At 36.5% G+C, this 18687-nt stretch overlaps 1 protein-coding gene across 7 annotated transcripts in view; it reads left to right on the top strand.

The window, feature by feature from the left end:
* The window catches only part of LOC124302987 (polypyrimidine tract-binding protein 1), a 350109-nt gene extending 337944 nt beyond the window's left edge, over window positions 1–12165 (top strand). For 6 of the 7 annotated variants that reach the window (XM_046759630.1, XM_046759627.1, XM_046759629.1 and 3 more), the window contains 9 exons: window positions 2061–2112; window positions 3512–3570; window positions 5981–6212; window positions 6877–7091; window positions 9221–9254; window positions 10420–10512; window positions 10627–10843; window positions 10990–11131; window positions 11348–12165. In XM_046759630.1, coding sequence (XP_046615586.1) covers window positions 2061–2112; window positions 3512–3570; window positions 5981–6212; window positions 6877–7091; window positions 9221–9254; window positions 10420–10512; window positions 10627–10843; window positions 10990–11131; window positions 11348–11416 — 1113 coding nt within the window. In that variant the 3' untranslated portion in view covers window positions 11417–12165. The remainder of the gene's footprint in view (window positions 1–2060; window positions 2113–3511; window positions 3571–5980; window positions 6213–6876; window positions 7092–9220; window positions 9255–10419; window positions 10513–10626; window positions 10844–10989; window positions 11132–11347) is intronic. The other variant, XM_046759628.1, reaches the window with a different exon arrangement.
* The last annotated feature ends 6522 nt before the right edge of the window (window positions 12166–18687 follow it).

Raw genomic sequence — 18687 nt, 5'->3', positions numbered from 1 at the left:
CTCGAAACTTTTTTATCCTGTACCGAACGTTTTCTCACGTACATCAAATTGTTTCAATCACTTTGTCCTGTAGAAGATTTTTTCATCAATACGTAGATTAGACTGATAATTCAGTTTATTTATACGCTTCGTTATTCGTCTTTTCGATTCTACGTTATTGAGGTTATGCCAAACGAAAAAAATTATCGCAAAACATTACCCACCCCAAATACATTGAGCTCCGTCACTTGTATCACCGTCATCTTTGTGAAAAAAGTGATAAAATTTTAGAATAAACTCACAATCCTGACGATCGATCATTGTTCGATAGTGCTGGCAAATCCTTATAGCAAATTAAATTCCTAAAAAAACTTAAAACTCCTTATTACGAATTTCGCGAATCGGCTCCGAATTAACAGGAGAAAAAGAGCGTCGTGCGGTTTCTCATTCTTATTTATCTCCTCCTCCTTCTTCGGCTGGATGTAAATCGAGTCGTGATTGAGGAATAAGCGACGCGGATCCGAGTGTCATCACATCCCGATCCGTGTTTCGAGCTCTGCGAATGGTTCGGTCGGCGGTTATTACTGCTAAAGATATAGCTATTTTTGCAAGAAACCTCGTGGGAAATCATCCCTATATACACAAATTGGAAAAATGTGCCTCGCGGCGCCAGTTTCTGTATAAATACACACGTCGGTGGTTCGTTGTGCGTGCACACACGTCCTCGAAGCCACCTGCGCTCCACTCCGGTCCGCGAATATCGCTAATATTTTATTTGCTCTCCATTTGCGTATTACAGCTCTCACCCTGCGCCCTGCCATGCCGCCCCTGTTTCTATGCGAGAAACGTGCACTGCCTAGGAGAATCGCGCACTGGATTCAATTCGTTTGCATCCTTTTTTTCCGTAGTTATTTTCTTTTTTCTTTTTTGAAATACCTTTTCCCCGTGACAATGTTTCGCTTTGATCAACACGTGCCGAAAAAGAGTAAAGTTGACAACGGAGAAAGGCAACGTATGTAATACGTAATTGATTGATATTAGAAAGAAAAAAAAAAAAAAAGAAAAAAAATCGGTAATCGAACAAAAACTGAGTGGATCGCTCGGTTTTACGACCGTGTATAGAATATATGCGGTAAATGGATATGGAAAATATTGGGAAATAAATTCAGCATTTGAATATCCGGTTCTTCCAATTACACTGTTTTAATTGAAGGTACGCGCGGACGGATAAAGTTGACAATTATGTATAGCAATATTGTTTCATTAGGGAAAAATAGTCACGTTGACGAGGTAGAGTGCATTTGAATCCCTCCCAAACGTGGGTATATGAGTAACATTTTTGTATTACAAACCTGCGGGTTTTGTAATTTTTTTTATACTTCCTAATTGCAAACTCGGTTCCGCCGATTCCGGCATTCGATATTCCGGCTAATTGGCGAATGAACGTATCAAAGAACGAACATTTAATTTCTCATTCTACGGATTAACGTGTCCTCGTCGCGAAACTCTTGTGTACCTGCACGCAATATGTTTCATGCAAGCGGATGCTGTGAGAGAGTTGCAGAGTTTCAGAGACGGGGGCTCATTGTCTACGGTAATTGTCGAGTAGGGTGGGGGTCGATGTTCAGAATGCAGCGCGCTGTAAAAGCGTAAATTTAAAACGTCCGTTTCAAAGTTTTTTTTACAACTTTCAAGCTTCCTCTCCTCTATCTCTATTTCTCTCTTTCTCTACTTGTGCCGTTCTGTGTGCAGAGCCGCTGCACTTTCCCGAGAGTCAAATTAATCGCAAAAGCGTTAAAGCTACGTTCAAATACCCCGAGTTTTTCTCATTTCTTTCTTCCATTTTCTTCATCTTCTCCTTTTCCATCTTTTCTCTTGTGTAGGTACTTTATACATACGTATACGTCACGCGGTGTTCAACAAACTTACAAATCGCTATACCGAGTCTTTTTGAATCTCTCGACTATGTACAAACTTGTCGCATCGTCCAATTCATTATCTCGCTAAAGAGTGATTTATTCTGTAATAATAACAATAACATGGCTGTTTAGTAAGTACATTGTTTCGCTTGTCTGTTACAGATATTCACACGCTTCGGGAAGGTTCTGAAAATCGTCACCTTTACCAAGAACAGTAAGTACAAAAAACAAAAATTTATAATCCGATACCATAACGTTACCCTCTACGTCTTTCACTTGAACGCTACGTCGTAGATTTCACCCCATCCACCACTTTCGGTATTGCATCCCCGCTTAATTTCGGCAGGACTTTCTTCTCAAGGACGGTTTAAAAATCGACCCCAAATTTTCGGTGAAACTTTTTACACGATTCATGCCCAAATTTAAACTTGCAAAATTTTAAATCCCCAGAATCGATTCGGTATCTGCGATTAAAGGATTCGATGAGGATGAAACGAGGGTGCAAATTTCGCGGAAAACTTCTACTGTTGTCTTATTAACGGATTAAATTCGCGTTTTTACACATGCTAAAAAAAAACTGACAGTTCTTGGACGAGTCAGAACGTGAAAGTGAAAACGAACTCGATCGTAGCTCGGTGTTTCCATGGCTGCTCGTCGTAGATGCACACTGAAAATTCGTAGGAATTCATATCCGCGCGATGTGGAGTGCGGAAGCAACCCCTTCCGAAACACGCGTATTGTTCGCCTGCTGCACCGGCTCCTCGATGTTTCGATGTTTCAATGTTCCAGTGCAGCCCAGCAGAGCGAAACCCCCATGCCAGAATCCACTTCTCGAGTTTAGCCTTCCGAAATGAGATCGGGCATCGCGATAATAATGGACGATAAGTTCCTCGTTCGCCTGCGGTGAAATCATACAGTTGTAGGAAATGACCAGAGTCCAACAGCGACCGTGGTTTAAGTTTCGGTTTTGTTACACGCGGGGGTGTTTCTTGCTCGCGTAACTAGCACGAGGGGCAAATTCAAAACCCACCCTTCAATTTATTTCATACACAATTTAATTTCATAGTAACTTTATGCGAGAGTCACAAATTCAAACGATTTACGACAGGTATTTAAAAAATTTCCGGAGGGGGGATTTTGGCTGATACTAATCGTAAGAGGAAGAAACAAAATTTGACGAAATTCGATTGATCAATTTTTAATATCTGTAAAGACAATTTTATACGAATTTGAATATTTTTGCCAGTCTCAGTTTCAATTTCTATGTTTAATAGCTAATGATCCTCTGCTCCCGCGATTGCGAGCAACGATTATTTATATATATACACATAATACACGTCAGGCCACTGTGACCCATTTACAAAGGTAAATTCTCGTATAATTCTGCTGAGCTACAACCGTAACAACAGTGGCTAGGTTGCATGCTTCAGGCTGTTACGCTGGGACTAGTACAATGCCACATTGTTACCTTGATATTTATACATTTAACGTGTACGAATGAATGTGGAACAGTGGACTTCAAGCTCCGACCTAACATTAGTATCCAGTTCGTTATACGCTCCTTTATGTGAAAATGATGTTACACATGTTCATAAATGAAATTTATTTTTCAGGCTCCTTCCAGGCGCTCATACAGTATCCGGACATGGTGGCAGCGCAAACGGCTAAATTTGTAAGTAAATCTCGTTATTTGTATAAAAAAAATTTTTTTTTTTAAATTGCCCATACCCAAATCGATATCAACGATTATATGTATTTAAACATGAAACCTGTATGTTCTTGCTTATACGAAGAAATTTCTTTTGAAAAATCTATAGTTATAAAGGGTAATTGGAAACTACATACATTTTTAATCGAAGCGTAAGCAAATTTATGCGAATTTGAAAAAATCTCTCTCCGTGTAGCTGGATAAGGAATACTTTTTTTTTTTTTACTAATTTTGTTCTCCCGTGAACTAAGAAATACAAAAAAAAAAAACCTAGCAAATTCTCGCCGGCTTCAGCAAAGTTCCTCTTCAATTCAAGGCGCCCTCTATTAAGCGTACCTGCTGCGGAAAGTAGACAAAAGTCCGTTTCAACCCAGATTGAATATCGCGGCACATATCGTTTCCGGAGGGGCGATTTCGTCGTTGTGTTTAATACAATATAACACACATGCATGTAGCTTATCGTTATTAACCATTATTATACCCATTATCCGGGAGACCGGAAGTCAAAAACAAATCAACAAACGCAAGGCAAGCGAGGCACGAAACATAGCAGCGAAATTATAGAACAGTCGAACAAAGTTTTGTCGGTTGCATGAAAGTTTTGTACATGTACAACACGTTTCGGGTTTCGATGGGGGGACTAAAACTGGGTGCACGCGCATTGTCGAGATGGAGCGCATTGTTATTTTGCGCGAAACTTACCGCAAAAGTATTTACTGCAGATAGAGAGGCGTGTGTACGTTATATACATCCGGTGTACAAACGACCCTCGGAGATTTAAGCTTGCGGGCTAAAATCGCGCACGTAACTTTGCTCCAATCGCGAGCCGACTCGTCCGAAGCCGATGAGTTAATAACGCGAAAAGAATTCCCCGAGACAAAGAACCGAAGAACAGAGAAATTGCGGCGGGAGATGAGAGGCGTAATTCCTTTACTTGCAGGGCTTGTTCTTTCAACCACCCGTTTTTGTGCCCCATTGTGTTACCCGGGTTTGGAACAACCCGCTTTGCAAAAAAATTTCCCCGAGTTATTTTGGGTACATGGATTTATTATACGTATATTGTTAAATTCGTTACAACTTTTTCTTACCGCCCCCTCCGACTTTTCCCTCTACCACCGACTCTGCGGTAACTGAATAATAACGTTCAAATCGCCCGTGGCTTCCGAGGCGAGCCGAGCGAACAAACGGTGTGGACTACGACTCCACGTTTTTGATGACTGTGGGGGATAGGATGAAAGAATTTTTCTTTATGCATATGAATATATTATAATTTGCAAAGTATTTTTACATGTGCACGAAGCAGAGAAACGAAAAAGAATGAATCATATAAAATTTTTTCATGCAAAGCACCAATCCTTAACTCTATAATTTTAAATATTATCAAGAATTTTTTTTTTTTTTTTTTTACATTGGTTTCGTGGCTAATATCCGGATTATAAAAGTTGTGCATCTGCACCTGCAGATTCAAAATCCATACGCGTGCGCAGGATGAAGGCGGATGTGCATGCTGATGATAAAATATACCTGCATAATATAGTACGCGTATACACGTGCGTACAAATTAATTGATTATTCACGTCTCTAATTAGCGTAATTAGGCTATATCGTTCGAAATTTGTGAAACTGTGCAATTTCTGTAATTAATTTTATCGCGTGCTTATTACCGTCGCTAGTCTTCAACCGGTGACGAATTACGCGTATCTATTACCACACCTCGCCAGCCTGTATACGTTACCCTCTCGTACATCGTTATTAATACTCGAGGTTTCTTAACTTTTACCCCGTACCTACCGGCACGAAAATATTATACCAAAGACTCTCTCGTTGGTCGATCCGCTTGAATATTCGCGTAGAATGTTGAGAACGGAAAAATACGCGCATAAGCAGGAATTCGCTCATGCGAATTATCATATAACGAAGAAGGCAGTGACCGTTTCATGCCTGATATACTTGGCGAGGTGACGTAACAATTCGAAGCTCCTCTTTCTTCCCTTGGGAGTTCCCTCGAGGTATAAGGTATAATAACAGAATCCGTAATTCATTTAAGCGGTAAATAGGGTTGCATGGAAGTCGGGCCGGTTCCGCGTAGTGTAATCAAAATTTTCCGTGATAAAATGCGGAGAGCACGCACGGGGCGAAACGCAAGTCAAACAAACCCGTACGTTACTTCGGACTTTGGTGAATTTTACGTTTAAAGTGTAAGGTGGAAAATACGAAGGTTGCACGAACCCTGGGGTTTGTTTTAATAATGAAATCCAAACAACCAGCGGACTGCCGCCACCCACGTGAACTTATTATCGCCGGCTTTTCAAACCTCCCGGCAAAATGTCAACCGACCTCTGATTTCGTTTTTTTTTTTTTTTTGTTTTTTCAGTCACTCGATGGCCAGAACATCTACAACTCATGCTGCACCCTGAGGATCGATTACAGCAAAATGCAGAGTCTCAACGTCAAGTACAATAACGATAAATCCAGGGACTACACCAACCCTACATTACCGACTGGTGACGCCAACCTCGATGCCGCTTCCCTCGCCCTCGGGGGTGAACTTTTGCCACAGCTTCTTCTCGGAGCCGCGGGGACGCAGCCACGCGCAAGATTGCCAGGTGAGATATAGTTTTTCATCATGTGGAAGACGGAGTATCGTGTGGCGAACCATACCGGAGGAAAATGAACTACAAACGTTGCTCGTATTTTATTTTAAACGTCTTTCTTTGCCCCAAATTTTCACTTTCATCGACTCTGTTTGGCGAAATTAACGTCCAGCAGCTTGCACGAAATATCCTTAGCAAGATAGCCGGGTGAGATATAGTTTTTTCATCCTGATATTAAAAACGGAATATCCCGTGGCGCCGCATGGCGGCGGAAAACGCACTACAACCATTGCTCGTATTTGATTTTAAAAGTCATTTCTTGCCATAAATTTTTACATTCAACGACTCTGCTCGACAAGATTAACGTCCCGTAGCGTGCACGAAGTATTCTGAGCGTTAATATCAACGTAATTCACCCGAATAATGACCGACTCTTAACCCTATATGCGACGCCATATTGTCTCACCTGGCCATACTCCGGAATGTTTGTTTCGGTGCTCCGTCGAAATTATAAATTTTCCGTTATCTTTTGGGACGATTTTCTCACATCCAAATCCAAAATCACCCGCATTGTTCCTTCCTGCCGATCGCCGTGGTGATTCGGGAAACTTCGAAGAGGCTTTTGCCGAACCAAAACCTCGCAAATAATCGCAAGTGTTGCTTTTTTACGAAGCAGATGTGTTTGCAGGAGCCCCGAGCGTCCTCGCCTCCCCGTTCGCCGCCATGCACGGCTTGGCGTCGCCTCTTACGGGTCCTTACAACGGCGTCGCGGCGGCCGGCGGCCTCGCAGGACTCGGTGGTTTCACCCTCGGCGCCGGAGGGCTTGGCGTTCGAGTTCCCGGCAGCCCTCAGCCATCGTCGGTTCTTCTCGTCAGCAACCTCAACGAGGAGGTAAGTTTCCGTGTTTTCATCCCTCCGTCATACCTATATAACCGTACGTACGTACTTTTCATACCCCGTGCATTATTGAACCCTGTGAATGCGCGACGATTGATCCCATAAAAATTGGAGAAAAATTACCGTGATCAAAATTATTCCAATTTTCGGTTCCCTGTTTCGATTCTACTTTGCAGGGCTTAGACAAATTTTTATCAACTTCTCTGAATTTTGACGATAACTTACAAAAGTGCATAAATATCTTGCGTAAAATTGCAGAGATCGTTGTGGAAGTCTGTATACGATTTTCCCACTCTTATTCCGTCAAACCTTTTAAAGAAGAAAAAGAAATTCGTGCAAAAAATTTAAATAAAATTTAAGTGTTTACGAGTTGTTGGGGAAACGGATTTTAAACTTCTAGAGTATTTTAGAATATGCGAGAGACTTCAGCGCGGACTAGTGATCAACAGGTTGTTCGATTTGGGCCGGTTACTCTGAATTCTTCTAGGTCTGTTATATAACTCGGTACAAAAATATATGTTCAATTTGATTATCCCAATTGCGAATAAGCCAATGTTCGTCATCGTCGTAATAGGAATTGAAAACCAAATGCCATAGAAGTCGTGACGTAATTGTCTAGCCTCACGGTAATTAATTGATTTTCATTACTTATTCGTACGGTTATTATTATTCTGGTGTGCGCGTGAGTTTGTGTTGAACGCCGTTCTCTATTCTCCTTATTTTCTAACTTTTATTGTTTCTGTATAACTATGTTTTTCCTTCTATCTTTTGCCGTCGGTACATTTTCAGTCACGTATTCCACTAGCGTACATCAGCAACAATCATTATTCTGGAGTCTATCGTCATTCGATCACAATATATCTTTGCTCTGCGTCAAGCTACGATAACAAAATATTGTTAAAATATATCTGCTATCCCCTCAAGGCGTAAACATTAAACATAGATAATTTCGGAGTATTTTCAACCCATTTCGCAGACTTGATACATGCGATGTCTGTATACTTATGCGAAGCAAAAAGGATCAGCAAAAGTCCGTGTTGGTTCGAAAATGTTGATTCAGTGAATCTGGATTTTGCAGAATGAATATTTTTGCGATTATGGTACCAAACTTGAGCCCTGCAATCGTAACATATAATTGATATGACATAAAAATAACGATCCAAGCGCTTTGTCAACAAATTGAAATCAAAGATGAAAAAATGATGAAAGGCAAAAGAAAGGAGGAAATTCCACCATGCATCATTTATTCATTTGCCAAATAGTGAAAAAAAATGCTAAATCAAAAATGACTCGCGGAAAACGTTCTGTGGTGTTTCCTTCTTGTTTTTCGTTATTTTTTTTTTTTTTTTTTTACCCTTCTCTTCTATTCTTTTTCATCATTGTAAATACATATTATAAAAAGTGTTTCGATTTTGTGTGTCAATGCCACACTTCGCAGCTGCTGTAACTTGTCACTACTGTACCTATAACTGTGTGTACTTATACTATCATTGTGTTGCGCACGATTCCCGATTTCGCCCATGAATCTTTCGCCCTCTCTCTTTCTCTCTCTCTCTCTCTCTCTCTCTCTCTCTCTCTCTCTCTCTCTCTCTCTCCCTCTCCCTCTCTCCTCCTCTCTCTCTCTCTCTCTCTCTCTCTCTCCCCCTCTTTCCCTCCGATTCTCACTATCATCTCCCTCTCTCTCTCTTCATCTCTCTCTCTCTCTCTCTCTCCCTCTCTCTCTCTCTGTAGGCAGCTAATAACATATTATATATATACATGTATGTATGTATGTATACTATGTACATATATATTATACAAAGCGCATAATTAATATCCCTTAGAATTTTCATTTTTCATTTTCTATTTCATTTTCCAACTCTATCATTTGTCTCTGCTAATCTATTCGTCACGATGATATCCCGCAGTTGACTTAATAAATTTTTCAAACTCGCCTTTAAAGAGATGATGAAAGAAATAAAAAAGTTGTTTCTAAACTTGAGTCATTAGCTAATGAAAGTACACTTTATAAATTGCGAGAGAGGAAAGCTTAACGGGAATCGTTCGCCCACACTATATCATAAATTCTATATACTCACTGACTATAACTTACTGACTGTGGACTCTGTCTGTTCTCTGTGTAGATGGTCACGCCTGACGCTCTCTTTACCCTGTTCGGTACGTCTCTACATTTATATTATTAATTATATTACATTATTAATTATTATACCTATATATTTATACTACGCTCATCATGCAAATATTATCGTTGGTTACTCAACCGTTGTCTTGTTCCCCAGTCTTCTTTCTGGTTTTCCCGGTGTTTTTTAGTTTTTGTTTCGGCGAAATTTCGAGTGCCACTTCTATAGTTTTCCTTGAATAACTCATTTTTTTTTTCTCATTACCCTGGTTTTTGAGAAATTGCATTTTGGTGAATAATGATGTAACAAAGACGAGATTAAATTCGTATTTGTTTGTTTGTTTGTTTCATTTTCGTCGTATTAAGCGTTGATGCTTAAACACAAGTTTATTTATTGATCATTGATTGAAATTGAAACGTAAATTCTCACGTATGGTTAGCTTTGATTTCAACTATTTTAATCCTGATTTTTCAAAATTTTCACTTATTCATTTTATTTATTACTGCTCTCCACCACTCGTCACGTTCTACTATATTCTTCAAGCATCTCTTCTGAATTTTATCATATTAATATTTTATTATTAATTCAACAAAACACCTTATATAATATATAAGCTTTGCTTATTTCGTATTTTCATATAGGAATGATGAATCTTTAACTATACTACGAATGACAATGATTAAGCGTTCGAATATCGGATTCGATTGCACAGTGCATGATGATCGATCACCTTGTCCATCGATAATATATATATATATACCTTATATTGTATCATTGCATTCTACACTCAAATTTTACGCACATATTATAACCGTTTATCGGAATGTTCGTGCCTGTTCTTCTTTGTCCTGAAAAAATGAGTATTCTTGTCATTGCTCACTTAGCATCGTGAAAGATAATTTTTTTCACTTTTTTTTTCCCTTTGCTTATTTTTAAAGAACAAAATTTGACTGTCGAACTCACACTTACTCATTGTTCAACATTGCGTGCATGTACTTGGATTTTAACGAGAGTACATATATACATATAGTATATGGATACTGAGGTCTCAATTTGAAGAGATAAAAAAAAGAAGAACGAAAGAACGACGACAGTCAGTAGCATAGATCAAATTAGAAAATATATAAAAAAAATTTCGAACCTGCAGTACGTGTCATAATGTATTTTGATGTTTTCTTGTTTGTTTTCCAATTATGGCATAGGCGTGTATGGTGATGTACAACGTGTGAAAATCCTTTACAACAAGAAAGATTCCGCACTTATTCAGCTTGCTGAGCCGCATCAAGCTCATTTAGGTGAGAATTAGTAATGTATTAACATATTGTTATTTTTCATCTAACACGAAATAAACAGTTTAGATCTTTTGATTCAAAACTTTTTCTACGATGTCGAAATTACGTGACTTTCAGCAATGACGCATATGGATAAGCTCAGAGTATTTGGCAAACAAATCAGGGTGATGCTCAGTAAACATCAGGCAGTGCAGCTACCTAAAGAGGGTCAACCCGACGCTGGACTCACTAAAGACTACACCAACAGCCCTTTGCACCGGTTCAAAAAACCCGGTTCAAAAAATTACCAAAACATTTACCCACCCAGCTCTACTTTGCATTTATCAAACATTCCGTAAGTCAATTTCCCTTTCTATACCTTGAGTCTTACCTTAGTCATGTCATTTTTAAAAAGAATTTGGTCATGTGTAAAGCGACGAATATATATCTTCGGGTTTATTCAGAATCGTTTCAGATTTATAATTTCGTGATTGTTTTCAGAGCAACAGTGTCCGAAGAAGAGATCAAAGATGCCTTCACCAAGAATGGTTTTACAGTAAAGGCTTTCAAATTCTTCCCAAAGGACAGAAAAATGGCTCTGATTCAAATGGGTAGCATGGACGATGCTGTCGTGGCCCTGATTGTGAGTATATTACGATGTAACCAAGAAAATATAATTGTACTTACGAAATAAAAATTAATCTCGAGGTTCGTGGTAAAACGAACAAATCAATGCGCTTGTAACCAAACGCAAGTTTTCCACTCTCAAGCCGAACGTCACAAATCTCTTTCTAGCAATAATCTCTGAAATTTCGTCAAACTGTAAAAATTAACTGAAAAAAATGTAATTCTGTTTCAGAAAATGCACAATTTCCAACTGAGCGAATCCAACCACCTCAGGGTGTCGTTTTCGAAGAGTAACATCTAACAAGAGAGGCTTTCCAGCGAGCCGCAGTGGTTCCAGCCCTACACCCTAGTTCATTACTGGTACCCAAGTGCTGTATACGACTGATTGCTCTGCGGATCGATTAGGTAATCGATTGATTAGTCATCGGTCGTTTCGCCGCAGTGAGTTATACCAGCAGGATCCTTTCAAATTTCGGCCGTGCCGTTGGTCGAAATAGAAAATTGCGTAATTATCGTTTTCCACGCCCCCAGTATTGTTCGGGTCAGTTTTAGGGTGAGATAAGGGCTAGCGATACTGAAAATAATGCCAAGTTCGAGAATATCCTTTGAAATTTCATATCCTCTTTTTCATTAATCTTACCAAGATTTGCATCGATTCCTTACTTCGCAATCTGTATACTGTCTTCTGCTTTGTATTTTTGGGAAATACTAGGCGATAACAGCAACAACAAAAAGAAAAATAAATAACCGAAACGAAACAAGATCAAGTTTCGTCTGGTATTTGGCAATGCTTTCGGTATCGCTAATTTTGGTAATGGGCGTCCAGCCCCTCGCTGACAATCCCATTCTTGTACAGAGTTAAACAGATAAGATATATATACATATAAATATATATATATATATTTTACAAGCGCGACGCTATAGCCTAGGATTTGCCTGGGATAGAAAAACAAAAACAAAAACGAAAAAAAAATTAATAATAATAAATAAAACTTGAAAAAAAAAAAAACAACCAGAAAAACCTACTAATTAAGAGCTAAGAATTTTTAAGCCTAGTAAAAAATCAAGATTATTCAACAGGTAACTTTAATCTAATAATTACGATAAAATAAGTAACGATTCACATTACCAATGCGCTATATCGAGGTAACAAGGTATGAACTGACGCAACGTGATTGTGTTCGTATGTTTTATTCAATTGACATATAATATATACTTGTACTGCTGCAGGCTGCCTATGAAAACAGTCATAAAAAAAATTATTCTCAATGCTAGGTTTGATGGAGCGTAAAAAAGATCTGTAAAAGTTTCAATTAGTACCTTACAACATCATTTTGTTGCAACCATTTCCCGTTCTTGCCCATATGTTCAATGCTTAGCGCAGCCAAGTCAGGAACCTGTAAAAAACAAATTTCCATGCATATTTACTGTATGAAAATCGCTGTTAATACAATGACTAACAATTGGAGGAAAGTAAAATCTCATGTGCTCAGGTGCTCTATGTCCGTATAGCTGAATTATTTGATAATCATAGTTGTGTTTGTTGTTGGAAAGGGACACGAAGAGTCCGAAACAAATGTTCTTGTATCACTTACTAGGTTGATGGGAAATATAAAATGGTATTATTATCACGAAATATAATCTGAAATCGGAGCGAAATGACACGTGAGATTTTGAAAATACGGCTCAGAGAACCTGCGAATGAAATTTGAGGTGAATAAGCGACGTAGGCGAGAGCAGAACTTTGATTAAGGAAATCTTATTTTTATGACGAGATGAATATTTATAAATGATGGCAGGAAAAGGATTGACCAAAGTCGCGTATTATTGATTTTGTCATCGTTACTATAAAGTGTGCACAATCTGCAAGCATATCGATTGATGATGTGTTTTAAGGGTTTTATTTTTTTATATTATTTGTATCTCAGTTTGATAAGTATTAAATGTTTTAATTTTAGGGCTTTAGAAATGCGTAGCTCTTTTTATCGTAAATAAAATAGGTGAAGTTTAAATGAACATTGACATATCGCTATTCAAGTTGCTGGTATTAAAATGACATGACGAATTAAACACGTTATAAAAGTGCAGTGAGGGATTGTAAACTGACGATGCTAACTTCTGTGACAAATGCATCATTGATAAATGATCGGTTGCATTCAGTTTTGCGACAAGAGTGAAAAAAAAAAAAAAAAAAAAAAAAATGACAGGTCTGAACAATGTTCAGTTTTGATTCCCACCATCATAATATCTTTAGTCCAACTCTCATAATAAAGCGTTTGCGGACAACACGGTAGCTACATAAAAGTGCAAAGGCAAAAAAGCGCTGAATAAGTTTCTGTTGTGTTTGAAGATTATCGTCATGTAAGATATATTACAAATATATATATATTACTATGAATGAATTAATATTAATTATTACTATTATGAATTGATAATGATTAAAAAGAAGTTTAGTATTATTAACTGACGGGCACGCGACGAAAAGTTATAAGTAAGAAAAATCTGCAGAGTATGAATTTTGGAAATAGTGAAATATTAACGAGTAATGAAATACACAATACAAAGACGATGGTCATACCATCAAATTATATGGCCCAACTTTACAAGATCAAATTATTATTACTATACACATACATTTATACGTCAGGCATACACAATCTCACACAAACATCCATACACACACGCACATATATATACCCGATATACATGTGTGTAGGCATACGTGGACATAAATATATTATGTATAGACTATGAATATTAAACAATAATCATTATGGTAATTAATATAAACGTGTACGGAATCAGGCTTGCGAGAGAAGAGGTACAAGCAAAAGAAGAAGATGAGGATGATGATGATGATGATAACAGTGTTATTGAGCAATGGACATTGGAGAATTTGCAAATGACTTTGTTGAACACAGCAAATTAATACAATGTGAGATAATACCTTGTTATAATACTAAAATGAATGCGCTGTAACGGTGTATATTTTGGTCTAACCGATATTATAATATTCTGTTGGAGTCAATTAAATTAACAAAATATTAAGTAGAAAAAAAAATGCGTAAAGATAAAGATAAAAGTAAAAATAAAAACAGCGAGTGCCGGCCCGGGCAATGTTCACTGTGCCAAAGTAGGCTAAATTTGAAATCCAGGGAGGATTTTGTTAGACGGAACTTTGCGTTGTTTATCGAATCGAATGTATTACGAGAACCCGAGTCAACCAATGAGATGTGCAATTTTCTCTATTGTTAATAAACATCATCAATGTCTTATCACGTTTCACAGATTCAACTGATCTCAAAATACTTTTCACAAACAATGTTATACCAAAACTGGTTCACCGTCTTACATAGTTGTTCTTTCTTTGTGTTTTCCACTTCATTTCATTTCGTTGCACAGATTCTGAGATTGACTTTCGGTAAAATTGAAATTTGAGGGTATTGAATCGCGTAGTAAGTAGCCGGCATGAGCAAATGGGGCCAGTCTTTGCATCTACGATCTTTCGAATCTCTGTAATATAACCGAACATATTATATTCACATTCAACGGCCTAATTTCTCTAAAAAAAAAAAAAAAAAAAAAGGAAAGAAAATTAGAAGATCATCACTTCAAATAAATAATTTCATCGTTACGCGGAAATAAAACATACCCTAAATTTATATTAAATAAAGTTGAAATATTATATCAATCTTGCTACAACGTTGTGTCTTACATTTACATTATTTCTTTTAACCAAGGAAAACTCTTGAACGGCTTTCAATATTGATATTGGTGAAGAGATAGATTTAGAGCAAGAAGTACCTACTTCGGCACGTTAATAATGTAATTGATCAAAGAACAAATCATTTTGGTGTATTAAGAGTCAAGTATCCTTGGAGAGATAATTTTGGCCGTGTACGAGACAAGTTTACAAAATTTATCTGCCGTTAATGTTTAGTTCAAACTGAACGCAAAATATGACTTAAAGTTTGAATGACGAGAAAATAACGCGGAATTAATTTAAACAGCGCATAAATAAATAACGATGATCATATTATTGCCGTATTATGTCGCTGGTGCACAAAACAATGCTTAACAGGCAACCACACATACAACACACACACACACACACACATACACCTAAACAAGAAAATAACCGCTAGTATTAAATTTTATTACAAGTATTTTTTTAAGTTTTAATTGCTTCTTTATTATTAATTATTAATTATTATTATTATCATTACTGTTAATTATTAGGTGACTGCATGGCCTTTCTGTGTGCGGTATTCTGTTTTTTTTTCTCTTTTTTTTCTAATTTTTATTCCTCGTTTTTAATGGAAAATAAACCTAGCTTAAGATTCATCGATTTCAATTGACTTATGTTGAATTTTGATTTAAGTATTATTACATAATATTCAATTTCAATTTATCGCCTTGCCTTTAATTTCAAATCAATATCCCCTAGTTTAGTATATTTAGTTTGAAATATTCCGACAGCTTCGCACCTTTTGCACGCATTATACTATCACAACATACAACATAAGCAAAGCAGGTAATAAAATGAACTCAAAAAGTCAACCGTGATCGGACGAACTTATATTCGTTAGTAAACTTTTATTATTATAATTATTTTACTTATGCCTATGATAAAGAAATCAATAAATTTCACAATTTTATTCATACACGCACGTCTTGTGACTCCATTTAAAACTCGGCTGCCCTATAGATGTAAAATTCGTGTACAGCCAAATTCAACTTGTAAATTATTGTAATTCATCTGGCTAAACCTTCAGCGGATAGCCGCTTTTAGTATCCGTAAATTGAATTTCTTTCCAATCGACGATATAAGAGGAAGATGTGAAACCGTCATAAAAAGATATCGGTAGTTTCAGTTAAAAATTGTTGGAAAATTTGACCGGAACAAATTACGTATACGTGTATATGTGTCGTATATAAAATGTGTTACTTCGTATTCTCAGACTTGTCAATAGCTCGAATAATGAACAAGAAAATAAACAGGCATATGTAAATAGTAAACCGCATTACATATTCATTTATTTTCCAAACAAAACAAAAAAAAACAAGACAAAGCAAATGAATTTGAAAAAAAAAAAAAAAGAAAGAAAAAGATCAATGTATATAGTTCAACTCTTGGCTAATTATTCGGTAATCGTACAATGATAGGCAGCAATGGTAAACTTTAATTAAAGATATTAGAATCTTATCCGATACTAGCTGGATTGAGGGGGGCCGCGGTGAGAGTTGGGGTAGCCAGCACTCGCTACAAGACGATGTCGAAAACTTGATGCTGAAGTTATCACTCGAGGAAAAAGCAAGACGATTCAATTATTTCTCCCACATTTCCAAACACTTTCAATTCATTGTCATACACATTTCACCCATATTCGACTGTTCGTTCTTGTAAGTTCGAAGCACCTTTTTCATTGAATTTGAAAATTCTTAAAAGCAATGAGACTCAATCTACAACTTGCAAAATCATTGCACAAAACACTAGCTTACGCATAAAATATTCACACATACAGGATCGGTTGATTTATTGAATCGACGAATAATCATACAACTCAACTGAATTCCGTGGTTTAGCTGAAATGTTTTACGTGACGTAAATAGTACTCGAATGGCAAATTCAGTATGCAATTTTGAGAAGAGAAAAAACTGTTACGAAGAAAAAGGAAAGTTTATATATTTATGTATACATGTGTGTGTGCGTCCGTGTGTGTCGCCAGCATGTTTAACGCATGCGAGTATGTGTGTATTACGTGTATACATAAATGTATAAATACGTACCGTGACGAGGTCATCTATTTTGCGAGATCTGGGGTAACGGGCTATCTTGTGCCAAATGATAGAAAAAAAAAAAAAAAAAAAAACCCAGAGTATTGGGTGAATGATTATTACCTATACAAGATAATATGAAGGTAGAGAACAAAGTAATATTATAAAAACATTAGAATTTGGTACTTGGCCCGTCAACCCCATGGCAGCGTCAATATTATGATATATAATTTAATAATAACGATTAAGACATAGTGTAACTAAGCGCTATAAATATACATAGATATATGATATACAATAATATACAATACAATACATAAATGACTTAGGTATGATAATAATAATTACCATATAAATATACATATATGCTATTAAACGCATAAATTAAACATTATTACCAACATTATTATTATTATTGTTATTATTATCATTATTATTATTATTGCTATTATTATTATACTGTCAAATATATCGGGGAATAGAAAGAAGAAGGAAAAAAAATTGAAAACACTATGGATTATCAGTATTGATGTATTATCGAGATATACGTAGGTTTAAATTGGTATATTATATGCAGATACATATAATGCAGATTACATTAGTGGACATTAAAAATACCGCTATCTCTGAAAGAAGAAAGCCATCAGCAAGTGCAGCATCGCGCTGTTTTCCACCATAAACGAAACTTACGAGCTGTTTATTCAACGTAAATGAACACGATAAAAATATTCAAAAATCAACCTGAGGATAGATCGTATTGTCGCTGAGATCCGGCAAGTCGGGGGGATCGAGAAACTCTATTGAACGGGGTAAACGGTGATATTTATACGCAATTTGATTGTTCGTCGCTTAGAGCCCTGTCGAATTGAAAATTGACGGAATCGCATGTTCGTGGGAACAGCGCTAGGTATGCATACAAATGCAATGTATGCAAATGAAAGAGAACAAATCTGTACACGTGTTGCTAATGTTAGTATACAAATATATATCTGTGTGTGTATACATGTATGCGTATGTACATATATATACACAATACAGTGATCGGAATTTGAACGAAAAGGAAGCCTGACTTCGAAAAGTAATTACAATAAAATATATAATTGAAATTACTACTGCAAAACGACAATGGTTTGTGGATAGAACTTGCGAGATCTTAAGGGAAGAAAAAAAAAAAAGACAAGTATATACATATACTGAATAAATTTACGTACATAGATATACAGGTGTATGAAAGGGGTTTATCTGTGTTTGAATAATTATACATTATAATGATAATATGTAATATGATCAGACAGGGTTTTAAAGAGTGAAGATAAAAGAAAGAAAGAGTGAAAAAAAAGGGGAAAAAATAAAGATACAAGACGAGTACTGTATTTGTCGCTGCGAGATTTGAAAAAAAAAAAAAAAGTATAAAATAATATTATTCCTCAAGTGTTGAAATTAGTAGAAATCGACATCGTTATACATACACATACGTATAAAATATATATAGTTGAAAATAAATTTAAAAAAAAAAAAAAATATATATATGAAACACGGTAAGAAAAGAAAAACGGAAATTTTCACACTATTATAATATATTGTAGGAAAAGGTTCTCTATAATACCTATATTTGTTGTTCTTTGAATGTTTGATACAAAGTTGCGAGAGGATTGATAATGAACCGATTTTTTAATATCGCATCAAAACGAAAAAGAAAAAAAAAACAAAAAAACAAAAAAAAAAAAGGCGGACAAATTTCGAACTCTATATTCAATATTCTATCCATCTATATCTAATCTGCCTAATCAATGC

This window comes from Neodiprion virginianus, chromosome 4 (assembly GCF_021901495.1).
Source record: "Neodiprion virginianus isolate iyNeoVirg1 chromosome 4, iyNeoVirg1.1, whole genome shotgun sequence".
Classification (NCBI taxonomy): domain Eukaryota; kingdom Metazoa; phylum Arthropoda; class Insecta; order Hymenoptera; family Diprionidae; genus Neodiprion; species Neodiprion virginianus.
Note: the sequence above shows the minus strand (reverse complement) of the source record. Positions and strands in the feature narration are given on the sequence as shown.